Raw genomic sequence first — 19,237 nt, forward strand, 5'->3', positions numbered from 1 at the left:
AAACACAACATGTAGTGCTTCTGCTTCATAGTAAACAATGTGTTCAGGTTCTCAAATCTATGCTCACATGTACATTTGAACATTTATTGGTCTTTGTAGTTGTCCCTGGTGTCTATACTGGTCAGAGTTGAGCTGGCTGAATTAGAAAAATGAAATATTCCAAAGTTTGATAGAATTTGATACTAAAAGACTTTGGAAATTGAAATTGCTTCAAGAAGAGATCTCTGTGTGGCCAGAGTGCTTTCAATGTACATACAGACATGTGAGGACAACTTTTAAAATTATATTTTTGGTATTTTATGCCTTTATCATATAATGAGAGAGAGAGATGCAACACAACAGGATCCAAAACGCGGACTTTGTGGTCCATGGTCACCGTCTTAACCCCGAAAGAGACATTGGTAATACTTGCTATGAAGGTCACGTCTATAACAAGCACATTCATGAGCAGGGTGCAACATTTCGGTCTTTTTGGCCACCAGCCAAATGGCTAGTGAATGTTCAAATTCTACCAGCCTCTCAGTAGATAACTTTTGTCTCAAGTTTTATAAAGTATTATGAGTGGTGAACATTAGTTCAGCATTCATGGTGCTTTATACTGTGCACCGTAAACAGTGTTTGAAATAGTCTGGGGTTACACAGCACCTATATAAGACACATACAGAGCTGCTCTAACCTGTCACAACAGATACGTTTCTGAAATGGAATAATGTCTCATCAACATTAATATTATGCTGTAGTGTGACTTTGTGAGGTTTAAAGCAATTCTTACCTTTCTTGCATGTCTCACAGCGATTCCCTCCAAAGTCAGACTTTTATCAGAAATATATGAGAATTGAATATTGATGTTAATCAACACCTGGTTGATTTTCTTTGACATTGTGCCATACGCCTATTAGGAGCATTTTAAGATTACAAAAGAAAGTGTAAAAATGACACTAAGGTAAGAACTGCGTTTAGTAAATTGACAGCATGGTTATTAGTAATTGTTTGATATTAAAACACAGTCATCAGGCTTCATGAGATGTATTTCCTGGCTGCAAGTTTAGAAAAAAAAACAAAAAAACACAATGATTATCAAAGCCATGTCAAGTCTTACATTTTTCAAAACACAAAATTTGAATTAAAACAGACAATGGCACCATCACACCAAACTCTGACCAATGGTAAGACACTGTGAGCATGTGAGCTCAGCCAACCTACACTGGGTCAATAAAAGTTAAAATGGCTTATAATGCATCACAGACGTGACCTTCATAGAAAATGTTACCAAATCGTTTAAAGACATTACCTTGGGAGAAAATACATCCTTTAAGAGCACTCAACTGCTGAAACATAGGTGGGTTTTATTGAGGAATATTCACAGTAGGCTGTTAGATGGCGAGCTGCAGTTGAAAGGCTCTACTGTCACTTTTTATAACCTCTCCAACACGTCAGTCAATGAAGACAACTCCTTTTACAAGTCTGTCCTGTTGTTCTGCGGGAAACAGATGACAGTCACTCACAGCACGGGGAAAAGATAATTCCTTATGTGACACAATTATTCTTTTCGGCCTGCGTTCTTTGACCGTAATGTAATAAATGTAATAACTATGATGGTCACTGCAGCTACCTTTATAATTACTATAATAACGCCAGTGGAAGGACACCCTTCAACACCATAACAAAACAATGATTGACAGTTTAGTCTTTACATAGAAGTGAAAGTCAGACAGAGAAGAAAAGATGCCACAAAAAACAATCAGGAGAATGACTCCATCGAGATCCAGCAGATAGTGATTTCTCTGTGGTGTGTGTGTGTGTGTGTGTGTGTGTGTGTGTGGGGGGGGGGGGGTGAAGACATGCTGTTGTGTAACCACTTTGTTTATCATCTTTACTCTGCAGGCTTTCCCCTGCATCTCCACTGGAATTTACGGTCAGTATCTGTAGATGTTTGAGTCTCCTCCCTGTGTGTGTGTGTGTGTGTGTGTGTGTGTGTGTGTCATTTTCATAGTTATCGTCAAGTGTTTATGTGATGCTTTATACACAAACTGATGATTCCTTCTTTGAGTGAGAGAGAAAAAAGAAATCAATTTTCATCAAAAGCAACAATATATCTCTTGCGTTTATTTGCTGTGCACTCTGGCTGTTTTCCATCACATGCTTGTTTCCAGTATCAGTCTCTCTGTTTAACCAGAGTGCTGCTGAACCACCCGGTGCCACTTGTCACATTATCTCCTGCAGCCCAGAGGTGGTTCTCTGATTAAAGCCTCGGATTAAGACCAGCAGATTAAGATAGATTAGGCGGAGATTGTGTCAGATTGACTGTAAATCCCCCTTCACACTGGCAGGAGTGAGAGTTAAGGGAAGTGCTTAAAGACTCCCCGGGGTGGGTTTGTGTGTGAAGGCCTGTTGTCGACAATTCTCCCCTGTTGCTAGAGAGAGGAGAAGGTCAAAGTTCTGATTGACTCGGTGTGTTGTCCGTGTCTTCCTCTCTGTCGTGCCTGTTTCTGGGTGTCTCTCTGTTTGGCTCATCATTTCTCTCACCTGGGCTCATCCTTATAGAGGAAGGAGAAACAAAACTGAACTTGAGATGGGTTTAACAGCTGGTAAAGATTCTCCTCCTATGTTTGATGAAACCGAAAAATAATGGAGGGGTGAGGCCAACAGTACTGCAAGCAAAGCGTAGTAGGAGTTTTTAAAAAAAGTCTCTTGTTCAGCGGTACTAAAAAGCAATTTTCATTTTAATTAAATCGAGCAACAGTTAGTGGAAAGATTAGCGTTAAGGTTAGTGTCTACAGATTAAAGGACACTAAAGGTTAGTGTCCGATACTTTCATTTCCAATTATTGAAATCAAAAGCAGTATCGCTGATTCCAACCTGTTAGGACCCTTGGATGTCACCTGTCACTGCTCTGGTAACCCTGCATGTAAGATGCAAGGGACACAAACGGGACTCAAACCACAGTCTCCTGGGCAAAGTCCCGATTTTGGCGCTCTTCAATACTTTTGAGCAAAAGAGCATTTCTGGCTGTTGCCTAGAGTAACTCCTTGTCTGCTCCCGGAGAGAAAAACAACACGGACGACACTGTGTATCTTACCGGTGGTAGCATGCAGCTAAAGACACGGGGTAACATTAACTTACCAGTTAACCTCAGCTGCACTTTTCCAGACATCATGGCCACTGCCAGGTTAAGTGATGATGGAGAAACAACAGAGCTAGAATATCCTCCGTCTTCCCTGAAGTCACCAGTGTGGTCACATTTTGCCAATGAACTAAAGCATGCGGGCTTCAACAGGTCTTCATGGGTCATTCAGGCGCCTTTGGAAAATTCATGATGCATTAAGCTAAACTACTTGAGGGTGATTGTGATCCTGATGCCGTTATTCTATTAAATTCTATTCAATTCTATGATAATTACGTCCTGTTTCCTTTGCAAACATATGGGCCTGCAGCTCATGACATTCTGTGATTCGAGACTCCAGCTACATAAAGATGAACTCAAATTGGCTGCGAGCCTTTGAATGCGGTTAGCAAAAGGCTAAACTTTTAACAACATTTTCTGTCCATCTCTGAAACGCTTTGCCGATTTGGGTGGCTTTGCACTGAGGCAGTTGCCAATGCTGCATTTCTAGAACAGCCAATAGGAAATGGCTCTCTGAAATGCCTGAAAACGAGGAGGGGCAGAAGTCTAGTTTTCTCTTAGAACACCTGAATTATATTATAATGAAAGGTTGTGACTCCCTCCCCCAGCTTTAACTAAGACTATGATTTTAACATAACCATAAAAAAATAAATCCACAAACGTTTCGCTAAACATTTGCTGTTTAAATTATAAGTATATGAATGTTATTTCTAAACTAAAGAACGAGGCTGGAGCAGTCGGCAGACGCCCACACAGTCCTGAGAATAGGTTAATAAGTGAAAGAGGACCACGTTTATTTATTCTAAAGATGCTTAAAGACTGTTTGACTATAATATTAGCTTTGGAAAGGAGAACAGCATTTTTTCTCCATCAAGCAGTAAAATAATTAATGAGTAACATAATGGGCCCAGTTTGACAGATTACATAACATCCCATGGAGTGTGCGTATTTTGATGCTGAAATGAGTCATTGTTCAGTGCTAATTTGCGCCCTTGTGTATTTCCCGTTTGTTCACATATTAAACACTCTCTCCTGACGTATAGAATAATTACTGTATAATCACACAGTATGTGTTTGTTTGTGTCTGAGCCGTTTGGCCAGATGATGAGTTTTTACTGCCTTAGTGTTGCATTTCCAGCAGTGGGGATATTTTTCCAGCACTGAAAGGTCTCTCTCGCTGAATGAATATTGAAGAAGCTGTGTAGTCTTTCTCCATCTGTCTCCCCTTGTGACCTAGTGTTGTGGAAAGAAGAACAGCCTCGGTGTAGACGACGACCTCACGCAAACAAACAGATCTGTCCCTGCACCTGTATTTGCAAATTGTGTGTATTTTTTGTTTGTGTAGGATATCCACCTGAGCAGGCTGTGCACGAGGCGTTAGCGACTGTGAGGGAGTATCTGGATGTACATCATGACGAGGTGCGTGCGTGTGTGCATGTGTTTGTGTGTGTTTGTGTCTGCGTGATTGGCAATTTTTCCCTACCATTTCCTCAAGGTATTATTCCTTTCACAGCTGTTGTGTTTGTTTTCTGGTGGGAACAAGGGGGGAGGGTACATTGAGAAAACACGCAAACACACACACACACACACACACACACACACACACACACACACACATAGTGACACACAAAAAACATACATTTAAACACACACTCTCAGCTCTCATGCTCATGGCCAAGTCTGCATTTTAATTGGCTCCTTGCGGGATTTAACTTGACTAACACAAACACATACACTCACTTTCTCTCCGGAGAAACAGCGAGTGGAGAAAAGGCAAAATGATGGAATAGATGACTGGAGGGGAGGGACGGAGGGGGAGAGGGGAGTGTGATGGGAGATTGGAACGAAGAGGAAACTTTCCAATCAGTCGTTAACATGCTCTAAACTCTCCTCCGTCACTCTTCAGGTCTCCTCCCACTCCTCTTTTCAATCTTTCTCTCTGTCTCTACCCGCCGTGCTGTATCACCTCCCGGAGAGGGTGTTGACGATGTTATTGTTAGTGCCGGTGTCTCCTGAGTCTCCCTAGCAATACTGGTCGACTGATGCTGTCAGCTGCACCAACTCCATAAACGCACATTATACATCACACGTCTCAGTCAACAAGACTTAAACGGCTGAATACAAGCCCAGAAAACCAAATCAACGAGGCTCTTATTTAAATTCTGCCCAGAAATAGTTCCGCTGTGGGTTTTTTAATGGGGGAAAAAGTTTTTATTGTGAACAAATGAGATGTTGAGACGGAGTTTATTTGCATACATATAAAGTAAGAATGTTCACCAGAGGAGGTTTATTTTATAATTGAGCTCACTCCACTTTACATTTTTTACACTGGGTCTTGCTGGGCTTACTCTGGCTCGGAGAGCTGTAATGTGGAAAATTAAATTGAAATTGAAAACAAAATGGACTCAAGACACAAGGCATTGTACCAACACTCAAGTGTAATAATAAATAACATGAAACATTTATTCACATATCAAGGAAGTTAAAACCCAAGGCAGCTTATAAGTTTCATAGTTTTCATATTTTACAAATTAGATTCACGGTCGACCTGAAAGTTTCACCATAATTGACATTTGAAATGTACATGAAAGCTGCCCCAAAGAGCTATCAACTAGTTAGATGTAAATAAACACACACACACTTCCTGCACTGCACTGTCGGATTATGAGTGAATGCTGAGCTTCATTGTCTCGGTTTGTGTCTGTCTTATGTTCTGTGCTTCAGTATCAGACGCTGAGGGGGAGAGGCGTCACAAAGCTGAGGTTAGGAATCATATGGCTGCTCACACTGCACGGTGTTATTGGCTGGGAGTTAAAATCCCACATGGGCCAAGCCTACACCCAGAAACGTCCCTGACCCTCTCTAAATACCAAGAAAACCGACCAGGCAGTGTCTCTGCAGACACCACCACACACTCATAGTTGGTCATAAGTGATGATTGAGAGAGATTGTTTTTGCATTAGTTGATCAGGATAAAACTACGCATTATACCTTTAAAATAGCAGCTTCTCATTTCTGCAGATTGAAATTCAGCTGTTATTAGCAGATTACACCAGCTATAGCTAGCTAGCAAATTCAAGCTAGGGTCAGCAGGCTTAAAAACTAAAGTTTACTGCTGTGAGATTTTCTGTTTGAGAAGAAGATTTCCACATGCTCTGTGTTTCACTTAAATAGAGTAGTTCTGAGATTGTTATTGTTAGCTTTACTGTAGCATCTCCAGGGTCCCTGTTGCAATAGTATCAAAAATGAGCTCCCCACTGCGACAGCATTCTAGAGGCCATTTTGAATCTCTCCTCACAAACATTTGCTTTAATTTAAATAAAGGGAGGCTGGAAAATGGCCAAATTGGAGGCAATTCAATGTGGAGGTTAGGGATTTTGAACCTTGGCCCAGGGGATGTAGTTACTTACCGCATATTTCCATATTTTCCTTTTAGCCTCCATTCAAATCCTGGCCAGTCATGGTAATTGTGCAACAAGCATTGGGCTGAAAAACACAGGCTGCAGGCTAGCAGGCTGCTGAAATTACTGTCTTTGAAAGCAGTGAGAGTTAAATTCCCACACCAAGCAGAAAGTGATAGAAACAGTCGGACTATAAATTGCACTGCCTTGCCCTAAAACGGAAAAATCAAAACCTTTGTAGAGACATTAGGGAGATAATAATGTTTGTCAGAGGCTGAAAAATAATACAGCGCAGCAGCACTTATATCCCTGGATTCATCTTTTTACTGCAGCAACAGTAACTTTAATCATCAGGATACATATAGTGCTGTGTAGTGCACTGTATGTCCAGCTATACAGAATATAATGTTAATATTATAGACTGCAGAGGTCTTAAGAACACAAAAGCACAGAGCATAAAGATTGCTTATTGATGTAAAATAGCTGCACTCACTCGGCCAGTGTCTTAATATGATTTGAAAGCTATTATCTTTATGGCTGTGTGTGTGTGCGCGTAGTGAGGAGTCTGGATTAAGTTGAATTGTTTCTCACACAGTAATGAGAGAAACTGTCGGCCTAATGCCAAATACACACACTCAGTAATACACACATCCATTCACACAAACACAATAGAAGTACTCATAGATCTACACAGGAACTTCTCCCTTCTCTAACCCTGTCTCTTTTTCTCTCACACACACACGCACACATACACACACACAAAGTGTAATGGGCGCTTGTGTTATGGCATGATCATAATAGGAAGCTAATAGGGTAGTAATGGTCTGAGGCATTAGCTGCATTCTCCTGATATCGCCGCTGCACAATGTCACACGCTGTTACATTGTTTCCCTCCTGCTGTTGAAGAATTCACGGTTATTGCATACGCTTGCTTGTATTAAGTGTGTGCGTGTGCGTGTGCGTGTGCGTGTGCGTGCGCGTGTGCGTGTGTGCGTGTGTGTGTGTGTGTATGTGTGTGTGTGTGTGTGTGTGTGTGTGTGTGTGTGTGTGTGTGTATGTGTGTGTGTGTGTGTGTGTGTAGGTGGACAGAGTCATCTTCTGTGTGTTCATGCCAACGGATAAGGAGCTTTATCTGCAGACGCTCCCGCTCTACTTCCCTGCTGGTGAGTTGTCTTACGCACACACACACACACACACACGCACGCCTATATACTGTTCACTGACAGTTTAGCTCAATTTAGCTTCACACACACACACACACACACACACACACACACACGTAATGGTGTGTTATTACTCTGTTTCATCCACTGTTTGCACATCTACATGTACTCAAAGGTCATTAGACACATAAGAGTGTGTGTATATAGCAAATTTAATTACATCAAATTAAGGTATACTTTTCTCCCCACACATACATGTGACATAACCTTTAAATACACATAAAGACGTGCAGTGGCTGAAAACCAGCCATGTTAAACAAATTATTTTAATACACACACACACACACAAACACACACACACACACAAACATGAGCACATTCAGAGATGCATTGGCGACATACAGTCGAAGTAATGTGTAAATTCTGTTTATTGACGTGGCTTTTTCCATCGCTGACATCCTGAGAAACTGCTCTGTTATTTCCCTCATGAATTTATATGATTTATTTAATCAGTAAAATCTATTTGAACATAAATTGACATTTGTTCTGGTGAGTTAAAGCTACGTGTTGAATGTTAATACAGTAGTGATATGTGGTTACACGTATGTCATGAAAGTTATGGTCTGGAATAATCCAAGTAAGTGGCAAAGCAGAAGAGACAGGACGAGATGTACAAAATATTACAAAATCACTTTAGATTGATTGCAGCGTAAAAGTTGAGACACTTTTCTGATGTATTTATTAGAGCAGCCAATCGTGCCTTTTATGAGATGCAAGTATAGTAAAAGTACAATGCACATCACCACACCAGCTGGAGAAATGATTAGGACTCATTTATGATCAACAATTAGTTCTTAAGACATATTTGTTGTTGACATCTTGTGTTGTGATCCAAACATCTGATAGATAAAAAATACTTAAAGGAGTCAGTTTCGTTTAACATTTTAGCAAATATGCTGATTTGCTTTCTTTGTGAGAGTTGGTTGAGAACATCATCTGTCACATGTCTGTATGATAAGAATGGAGCTGGAGTCAGGACATGGTTTGCTTAGCTTTGCATAAAGATTGGAAGCAAGGAGAATCAGGTATTCTGACTCCATCCAAAGTTTGACAATGTGTTTTCCAGCACCTTTGAAGTTTGCTAATCAACACATTGTATCTCTATTGTGACTGTTATGTGGCCACTATGATGACAAGACTCAGGGAAGGTGTGTGGTTACATGGTTTCCATCCTTCTGTATTTGTTTTTTGCACATTTTCAATTTATGCATAAGAGTCGAAAAACTGAAAATGTTGGTAAACAAAATAAAAGATCGCAAACAGGTTTTTACTCTTGGCTGAGGTGACAAATTTGTTGTGTAGCTAAAAGTGAAATGTAAGAGAGTGCAATGGAAACAGACCTGGTGAATGAATCATGTGTGAGCATCCACTAGGTTCTTCGTGACCTCAATTTTTTCAGTGTGAATGCGTAGGCTATGTGGAGACCCGTGTCATTTTTTTCCACTACTGCGTTGGAACACCAACGAACGCTTAATGTGAAGAGATCCATCACTTCCTACAGTTCATTTTCAAAACAATATAAACACGAGCAAATATGCAACAATTAATTAATGCCAATCTGCTGCACAGGTGCGTAACACTGACTCCAGAAATAGTATAAACAGAAATACAACGCGTCCATGCTTTCAACAGATGTCCGTGTAAACATCCACTAAGGCTCTGCTCCACCGAAGAGAAGAAAAATAGCGCCAGACAAAAACATCAGAACTTTGTGGAGCTCTTTTAATCACGTCATCTCGTTGCACCTTTTTTCTTTTTCTTCTCTTGTTCGGAAGTTTAAGAGTAAAACTTTCCTCTTTGATAAAGCTTATATTTAGAGCTGGCTTATATTTAGAGCATGTCTGCTGTAGTCCATGTCCGCCGGGGGACTTCCTGTGATACTCTGAGCTCCTCTCTCTCTTCATCTGTATCATTCATGTCACATTAATGCATGTGGCCAATTCACTTCTTCCCCAGAGTTGTTGTGCTTTCTCGTCTAGCAGGTCTCGTCTGCCGTGGTACTGCTCGATGCTACTATTATTAATATAACTATTATTATTCATATATATATATATATATATATATATATATATATATATATATATATATATATATCATTACAGTTATTAGTTCCAATATTCACTGCCATAATGATACTTTTAGTCGTAATTTTTTGGAGTGTTACAGCTATTATTTCTTCTATTCATATCATTCTATCATATTCACCACCATAATTATTATTATTCATAGTTCTTTTACCTTAACTGCCATTATTTCTACTTTCTATCATATTCACACCATATATTTCTGCCATAACTATTTTAAGTCATATTCATATTATTACTATAGATATTATTACAGTTATTGTTAATTCTTTGTGTATCTGTCACGAGAAATGGTTGGGTCTTTGTAAATCAGTGGTGTGGTCTAGAAGAAGAAGAAGGTGTGTGTGTGTGTGTGTGTGCGTGTGCGTGTGCGTGTGTGTGTGTGTGTGTTCGTTTTTGTTTCTTTCTTTCTTTTTCCAAGTAGAGCGTGCAAGATAACATTTGAGGGGACGGTCATTAATGTCTTAGCCAATCATCTTGTGTTTTGCCCTCATTTCTGTGCTTGCCCCTTTAGCCTGACCAATGACAGCAGCTTATTGTTCAGGTAACCAGCCAGCATGGTGTGTGGGTGGGTGTGTGTGTGTGTGTGTGTGGGGGGGGGGTGCACCTCTCAAAAGGAATAACTGTTTGTAGATATGCAGCATTAACCCCTGTGTGAGATGTAAGTACCAGATTAGATTTTGGTTAAATATTTTGTAAAATATGAAAAGCTGATCATCAGAAGGTGCAAAGTGTCTGGTTTAAATCTAAAAAGAAAATAATAACAACCAGGCTTTAAGCCTCCAAGTTTCCACCTTTGATCTGGAAGTGCTGCCTCACCTGCTTTCCAACATGGATTAAATGAAAGTGGTTTGCCATCATTGCAGATTGATCTGTATGTTAAATGAAGTTTAGTAAATACGTAAATTTTATGTTGGCTCGAGCTGTGACATGATGACTTTACCCATTTGTTTTGATTACACTCATGATTGATAGTGTTATAATGCCAAGCAGTCTGGCCTCCTAAACATGATCAGTCATTCACTCAATTATTCAAATTAGCATTGGTATTACAACTGCAGCCTTAACCTCTAATGTCTTGCTTTACCGCTGTTATAAATCAAACTCACCTCTGGCCTCAGAAACATTTTGAGAGAGAGAGGTCTCAACCATTTTGTGCTTTTCTAAAACAGTTTGTTTTTTTGGCACACAGCTTCTTCCAAAGCCAAACTCAAGGCCAACAAAACAACCAGTCAGCTCCTGCAAATTTTCATCTCTACGAGCTTTGTACGGCTGCTGGGTCCTGTGTCTGATTTAGTCAAAATGTTACATTCATCTGAATCTTTCAGATGCAGCAGCAGCCCTCAAACTGTCATGTTCTCAATACACAGTAAGAACCTGAATTAGTGCCTTTACAACCTGCCTCTGTCTGTGCTTATAGACTTTATGAAGCAAATCGATTATCAGACTTTATTCGTTTCTATATTTCTACTTTTCAGAGTTGTGACAAAAAAATCTTTGAATTAACTGAAATAAGAGTAACACCAAAAATAACAATAAAACAAAATATTTGCAGCATAAACAGCAGAAAGCAGTGAAGCCAGTTTGACATTGAGACTAAAGCCAGCAGTGTTGTGTTTAATTTTGAATGAAAGGAGGATTTTCATGGTCTCTGTGACAGTGAAGTCAAAGCAACTAAGAAACGCCTCCGGGGATTGAAAATATCACTTTGTATCTCATTGAGATGCTGCTTAACAGTTCAAGGCTATAAATATAAAGAATGCGTGACATTCAACATAATGTTCTTGCCTTTACAATAAAGTATGCAAATGACAGAAAAACAAGCACACAGAAAAGATGAAAACAGGATATAAGTGTTTCACATACGTTTGTGCCCTGACAGAGAAGCAGTCAAAGAAGAGCAGCCTATTAATATAAGAGCAGAATCCAATCAACTCTGCAGCCGTATCTCCCACATAAGCTTTAATGTCAGACATCGGGTTAAGAGTCTTAATTTTATTTTAATCTTTTTGCAGACAGACCCAACCAGTAGTGGCCGATACCAGGATTTCTCTCTCATTTCAACGCCGGCCTCAGGGGAGATCAGTAGCTGAAAAATAATGGGATCTCAAATTGCGATGTACTTTAAACAGAAGTGTATGGAGTTTACTAAGAAGTGTTTTGTGCTTAAAAATGTAACAATAACTAAGCAGAAGCAGCCACAATGACATAAAATATAACTGAGTATGAGCTTAGAGGATAAGTCTAGCTATTCAATATTTTTCTTATTGTCAACAAATCCTATGAAAATGTCACAACCAACAATAAATTGATCTTACTAACAAGAACTCCCTGTGTGGTCAAAGCCTGATGTATCTTATTTCTGCCATAGAGCTCCATTGTTTTCCAAAAGCTATTGAAAACACATCAATGAGCCACACTGCTGCAATGTATGTAATTTTGTGAAGAGGGTTTTCCCATCCACACGAACACTGGTTCAAAAAAAGAAAGGAATCTGTCCAAATGAAAATGCAAAAACACAGTGAAGCGCTGACAAGAGTATGTCAAAACAACAGACAGAGATACATCCAGTGGCAGATTAATGTGGTCATGGGCCCCTAGGCTACTGTTTGTTTGGGCCCCCACATTATTAATCATGCTTTATCAGAAAAAAAATCTAGAACAGAAGAAGAGTCCGCAATCTTGAAAAATTCTGTCAATTTATGAATTTTCTTTAGTATTGGACCTTGCTGTTCTTCCAGTCATGGTGCTTTTCTTTTTCGTGCTCCGCTATCACATTTCCTTTCTGACATTTTTGTCCAGTAACAGTGAGTGACGTATAATTTAACAACAAAACTGACCTTATGAACCCGGCCACAGGATGGCAACTGATTGGGTAAATGTGTCCCATATCTATCCAATCAGTGACTTTTTTTTAATGTTTCTAAGGACCCCAATAGGACTTTTTTCCAAGTGTAGTAAATAAAATAAAAAACCCGGGGCTCCTAGGCTGCAGCCGAGGCCAGCCTGTGGCTTAATCCGCCTCTGGATGCATCCTAACCCTAAAGCCATGTTGGCCAATCAGAGGCCTGGATTCGCTTCGTCACACAGATTTGCAACAAATGTATAAACCATCGAGAAGAAATCCAGGACAAAATACATCTTGATGTATCACTGGTCTGTTTGATATTCCTGCCTTTTAAAAGGAAGGTTTTCGATGTCACACAAGATTGCTGGATAAATATATAGATATAGATAGATAGAAAGATATAGATATTTCAACTTGATGCTGCTCATGGAGGAATTGCCGGGTCTCTGTTAATCATAAAATATTCAGCGTGTGGTCCAGACCTACTCTATATGTAAAGGGTCTTGAGATAACCTTTGTTATGATTTGGCACTGTAAATAAAAGAAAACACCCAACGGGTTTCACTGAATGAAGGAAAAACAAAGTTAGTGACCGATGAACATGGTGGAGCACTTAGTAGTGAAAGTGCCAGATCTTTTCCTCAGGAGTTGGAGGCGAACAACACAGAGCAAAAAAAGTTGATATTAGACTTGTATTTGTCAGAAACCAGACTCCAAATTGAACTCCAAACTGCTTGTTTACATTTTTGCTACAATAATATTGAAGTTATAATACATTAGTGTTGTGTTTGCAGCTTGCTCCTCTGCCCCCGGCTGACCAAAAGGAATCAATAAATGCTGCTTTAAAGGCTGATGTGTAATATCAATCTCTGATTTCAGATTGAGTTATTTTATATAATGAATACTGAACCATGAATCCGTCCAGCTTTGCGTTTGAGGGCCTGCTTTTATACTTCTGTGAGGCAAACAGCATCAACTCTTCGCTTGCAGCATGAAATCAGCACTTTCACATCTCTACACTGGGTCGGTTGACTGAAGAGGTTTCTTTCCAAAAATGCAGGTGTGTCCCTTTAAAAAGAAAAAAAAGGAGTCTGCACTAGCTGTTGGTATCTTTCTCCTCTAATGGATGTACAGCAGGTTTTGTAATAGCATTGAGTGAGCAGTAGCGGTGCTTGGCTGGTCGATGGACCGGAACTGTCTGTCTGTGTGACAGAGCTGCTGCAGGCAGGCCTCCAAGTCTCCACTATAAACCTTATGTGTCTCCAACACCTGGCGCTACCCACACTGGCTGTCTGTTTGATGTGTATGTGCGTGTGTTTGCATGTTTTCACTGTGTCTTTAGCCATGTTGGACTGAAAGTGACTAATCCCTGCTAACAGATCCCTCTGAAGCAACCTGACGCGCCAAAATGCGCAAATGCCAAAATGCTATTAACCGCTGCAGGACCAAGCTAAAGTGCTCTCTTTCCTTCTTGTACACGTTTCATTTTCTTTCTCTCTTCCAGCTCCAACAGAGGCCACACTCAAAAGTAAACTCTAACGGAGAGTGGCTTTGTCAGATCTGGTTGCTGTGGATACACACCGCTACACTCAGCATCCAGATTCCTCCTCCACGCTGTCATCGCAGATCAAGACCTCCTTCAGCTGGGAGATAACTCCTTAATGGATGATTGCTTTTTTTTTTTTTTTTTGCTAGTGCTCGCTGGCTCTTCTGCAGATGTTGATTAATTCCTCTGTTTTCCCCACGAATGGTTTAGAGGAGGTGTTGTGATGAACTTGTGAAATGTTATTGATCAATCTTGTGAATAATTGATCTTAAGCTGCACTCTAACTTGACCTTTATTGTCTGATCAAAGCCATGTGTTATGTATACTGTGCTATTTGAATATTGGGATTTCAGTGTGTGTGTGTGTGTGAGTGTCTCTGTGTGTGTGTGAGACAATGACAAAAGCTGATTAAAACGAATCACACAGACTCCTGGTGTGTATGAATTGATTATTTCTCGAGATACGATATGAGTCAGTGAGCTGGGGCGTCACGAGGGAACAGTCATGAATATTTCCTTCTTAGTTTTCTCGTGTCTGAATGTGAAGGAGACAGAAAGAAGGATTTTATCTGTCAGCTGTGGTGGAAAGTAACTGAGTAGATTCACTCGAGTACTGCACTGAGTTAGTTTACTGGAATATTTCTATTTTCTATGACTCTATTCTTCTTCACTACATTTCAGAGGGAAACATCGTTCTTTTACTGCACTGTATTTATTTGACCCTGAGTGGCACTACATGAAGTTACTTTTACACAAAAAAACACATCTGCTTCTTAAGTATGAGGATTTGTTGAGTTAAACTACACGGCAATATGTGAAGGTCATGTGTAATTGTCAGCAGTAGCATCAGTAGGGCTGGGTCCTTAGCCTTATGTTGAAATCAATATGTGGTGTTTTTTCCAATAATAATATATGGTATAGCATAGTGTGTACAATTACCCGGATCTTCTGCATCTGTGTTGTGCATTGTGCGCTAGAGACTTCCGGCAGTAGGTCGAATACTTCCAGTTTAGCGCTCCGGCTAACTTTAATAGGGATTCATTTATTGAATCATGCGGCTCTTTTAGACTTGGTGAGTGTTACCAGACCAAAATAATCAGTCGTTTTGCCGTGGTTATGGCTCTCAAAATAATGTATTCAAGATTTACAAATGTCTCTTTCACCATATCAGTTGATTGGGAAAAAGTTTTTTTTGTCCCAATGGCGTCATGTGACCTGACACAGAATTTATAATTCCACAATTTGGCCACTTTGTCAAATTGGCTTCAAAGCCCGCCAAGGCTGTAAGCTAAAACATTCCCCTGGCGACTTCATTTTGGAGGGCTACTCAACACAGGGCGGGTAAATGTTTGTCCCGATGGTCCTGCTCGTGCAATAAATAAAATAAAATGCATGATATAGCAAAACATTGTAGTAGCTATAAAATGATAAATTATGACGGTAGCAAACGTTAGCAAATTATATTAAAATGTATTTCTAAACAATACTTTGGCCTCTTCTAAGCATGTGTTATTATATAATACTGTTATCTCAATGAAAAGTACTGAAACAGATGTATATGCAACGAAAAGAGGCAATTTTTTATTTGGACAGTAAAAAAATGACTGGTAGATTCCTTCATCGTCCGGTCCCCTTGGCAGGTGAGACAAAAAGTTAGTTTACAGCCGCCATGTTTCTACAGGAGCCCAGACGTTAAACCGCCAAAGATCCGCTAGAAACAACATATCTCAAATGTTATGGATTAGAACTTCAAGTAAAACCTTGATTGCAAGGTTTTTACTTGTATTTAAGTTTATATAATTAATATTCTTACTTGGGTTAAGGATCTGAATACAACAACATAACATTACAATGGTTTCTTTCATAGCTTTTCCCTTTTCTGGACGACCGCAGCACCTGTTCATTTTTAACAGCAATCATCAATTCTCCTCTCTTCCCTCCCTTTTTCCCTTTCATTTCCTTTTAGTCTCCATGCTGTCCAAATCACATCCACCCTGTCTGCCTGTCAGAACTCACCATATGTGTATTTATGCAAGCACCGCCGTACTTCTCCCTGCAGAGCATCTGTATGAGTTTTTAATTGTTTGTTGCAGGATGTAGCCGTCACGTGTCGGAGGGGCGCAGGCGGTGATTTGTGTGAAGCGAATTGAGTGTTAGCGAGGCACCGTCCCGCCCCACGACTTTCATCTGCCAACAACCATCTTTATTGATTCCAAACAATCTGCCACAGTGGTGCAGACGCACAGTGAGAGAGGGAGCATGTTGGGACAAAGGAAGGAGAGGGGTGGTGGGGGGATCAACTACAAAGAATATCAACAGGAAATTAGGAAAAAGCTCCTTTTTTATATAAAAGCTTCATCTGTCACAAAGGGGATTGTCTTTTCCTCTGAGCTCTTTGACTCTCTCCCTCTCTCTCTGGGCCTCTGTCTCTTCTACTTCCTCCTCCTCATCGCTCTTCCTTGCTGTTTTAGGCTCCTCTACAGGATGGTGGAAAAAATAAACAGATGGAAGAGGGAGGGATAAAGAGACCGAGGGAGGAAGGATGTAGGAGTTCAAACTGAGAGAGGGGAGGGAAAAAAAGGTGGGGATGAGAGGACTCAGAGCCGGCGGGAGGATGGAGAGATGGAGGGGGGAAAAGAGAGATGGAGAGAGCCTGATGAACTTATCTAAAGGCGCTCTGGGTTTTTTAATGAGCAACAGACTGTGAAGCTTCTCCACGACCAGTCACTCTGAGTAATGAGAGAGAGAGAGAGAGAGAGACGGAGGATGAGAGGATGAAAAGACAATGAGACTCATTATCCTCTGACCAATTTTCATCACTGTCACTAATCTCTCTCTCTCTCTCTCTCTCTCTCTCTCTCTCTCTCTCTCTCTCTCTCTCTCAGCTCTGTTTGATTTGACAGATGAAGAACAATTACGCTAACTGTTTTGTTAACTTGAAGGCTGATTCCCTGCCATCTTCTTGAACATACACTCATAATCCTGTTGGCCCTGGAAATAACTCACTGCAAATGGACCGCCAACGCACCTGTGTGTGTGTGTGTGTGTGTGTGGTCTCAATAACTTCAATAATTAAAGACTGCGTGTAAAATGCTGTTATGTAGAAGTGTGTGTGTGTGTGTGTTTGTGTGTGTATGTGTGTTAATGTGTGGTCTCAATAACTTCAATAGCTAAAGACTGCGTGTAAAATGCTGTTATGTAGAAGTGTGTGTGTGTGTGTGTTGAAAAATGTTGCTTGTTCTGTTGACAGTATCCGACATCAGTGAACTCTCAGGTGTTTAATGAAGAATTATTCCAGGCTGATGACTGCTGTTGCTGACTGTGCATTGCAGTCTGATACAATATAGGTTGCCGCCTTGTCAACATTTTTCTTGGCACTTAAACATATTTGTTGCTCTGCTTGATTTTCTTCCAGAGGGAGACAGAGAATACATTTGTGATAATACTCAGTCTGTATTTTTTATTATTGCTTTGCATTGTGTCGATTTTATGCTAAGTGGCTCTTATTCAGAACCCGGTCTGTGTTTTTCTCCTGCAGTAAAACTGGTATGTCTGAAGTGCTCTTACGCAATGAGGAAAATGAGGGCTTTATGCTGAAACTTTTATGGTAGTAGCTAGTTCTCTCTATGTGGTTTTCATCATGCTGTGTCTCAGCTTTTGTGTTTGCGGTGTGATACGCTGCTCAGCTTTATGCAGGTTCTGTCGTACTGTAATGTTGAGTGAAAATGTCACTTCCCCAAGCAGCATCCTCCGGGTCTGACAAATGAAGTCAACATGGAAGTACCAAAAGAACTGCATTGGCCACTTGAGGCTGAGTCAATTCCCATAGAGCCTCATGTTAAAATATCCAACTTGAGGCACCCCATGGCTCAGTGGTCAGAACCGGCGCCCCATATATAGAGACTTAAAGTCTAATTCCGGGAAAAATCCTCCCAGTGTCTTTTTCGACACTTGCATACATCAAATAAGCCATCAAGCCCGTTTTTTCCCTGTATAAACAATTAACAGAGAAATCCTGGAGAGTTGCTAACAGCTGTTTTCGTGGCTCACGCTGATTAGCTCAGGGCAGCACGGTGAAGGCATTAAAACGTCTTTTTTAACCACTAATACTGCTCAAAATAACAACAAACCTCTGCAGTAGCATGAGAAGAGTCCCTACACATAAAACGAAACACCAACAACTTAATTAGTGAACCTGGAGTTTATTAAAAGAGTGTTTTGAAAGACTTACCAACTGGCCCCGGGACCAGCTCCTCTAGTAGTAAAGTCCATTCAAGTCGATTACCAAATGGAGCCCATTGATGATTTATTTAGGAATCAGTCGCCTCTTCCAATTTATTCGTTGTGGTTGTTGAGAGATGGAGAATCCTCCATAGCGGTCAAACAGATGTTGCAGTATTCAATGATTTCCTGGCCACGGTGAAAAATGTCACTGTTAACCACATTCATACTTCTTTGGGCTCACAGTACCCACAGGGACACGGAAAAATGCCCGCACCAAGACCGATGCTATGTCTGATGCACCTCTACATGTAGCCCCTTCCGTCAACACACACCCCCACCCCCTTGTGTGACATTTCAGTGCTGTGGGGAAATAAGCTCTCTGGGACTTTTCAATTCAATTAAATTTTATTTACAGTGCCAAACCATAACAAAATTTATCTCAGGACACTTTACAGAGTAGGTATAGACCACACTCTTAAGATTTACACAGACCCAACAATTCCCCCGTAGAGTACGGCGGCAACGTTAACCTTCCCATATAACAGGCAGGAACGTCACAAGTTGGGGAGGAAGAAAAGAAGAGAGAAAGCGAGAAAAGACGCACAGACCGACAGAGAGAGACAAAGAAAGACACAAAGACAGACGGACGCACTTCCAGAGATGCAGGCAACTGCAAAAGTTATAGTAACTAAGGTTTTCTAAACCTTTTACATCTATTATTAACTTATATTTCACCAAACTGAAAAAAACACAAAGTTTACGTGTTTTATTGGAGTAAATCATCAATG

General features: G+C 40.4%; 1 protein-coding gene across 1 annotated transcript in view; it reads left to right on the forward strand.

Annotated features, from left to right (window-relative positions):
• The window catches only part of macrod1 (mono-ADP ribosylhydrolase 1), a 119,555-nt gene extending 104,926 nt beyond the window's left edge, over positions 1–14,629 (forward strand). The window contains exons 7-10 of the mRNA XM_083914960.1: positions 1,885–1,915; positions 4,470–4,543; positions 7,607–7,688; positions 14,185–14,629. Coding sequence (XP_083771086.1) covers positions 1,885–1,915; positions 4,470–4,543; positions 7,607–7,688; positions 14,185–14,219 — 222 coding nt within the window. The 3' untranslated portion in view covers positions 14,220–14,629. The remainder of the gene's footprint in view (positions 1–1,884; positions 1,916–4,469; positions 4,544–7,606; positions 7,689–14,184) is intronic.
• The last annotated feature ends 4,608 nt before the right edge of the window (positions 14,630–19,237 follow it).

This window comes from Echiichthys vipera (assembly GCF_963691815.1).
Source record: "Echiichthys vipera genome assembly, chromosome: 6".
Taxonomy (NCBI): Eukaryota; Metazoa; Chordata; class Actinopteri; order Perciformes; family Trachinidae; genus Echiichthys; species Echiichthys vipera.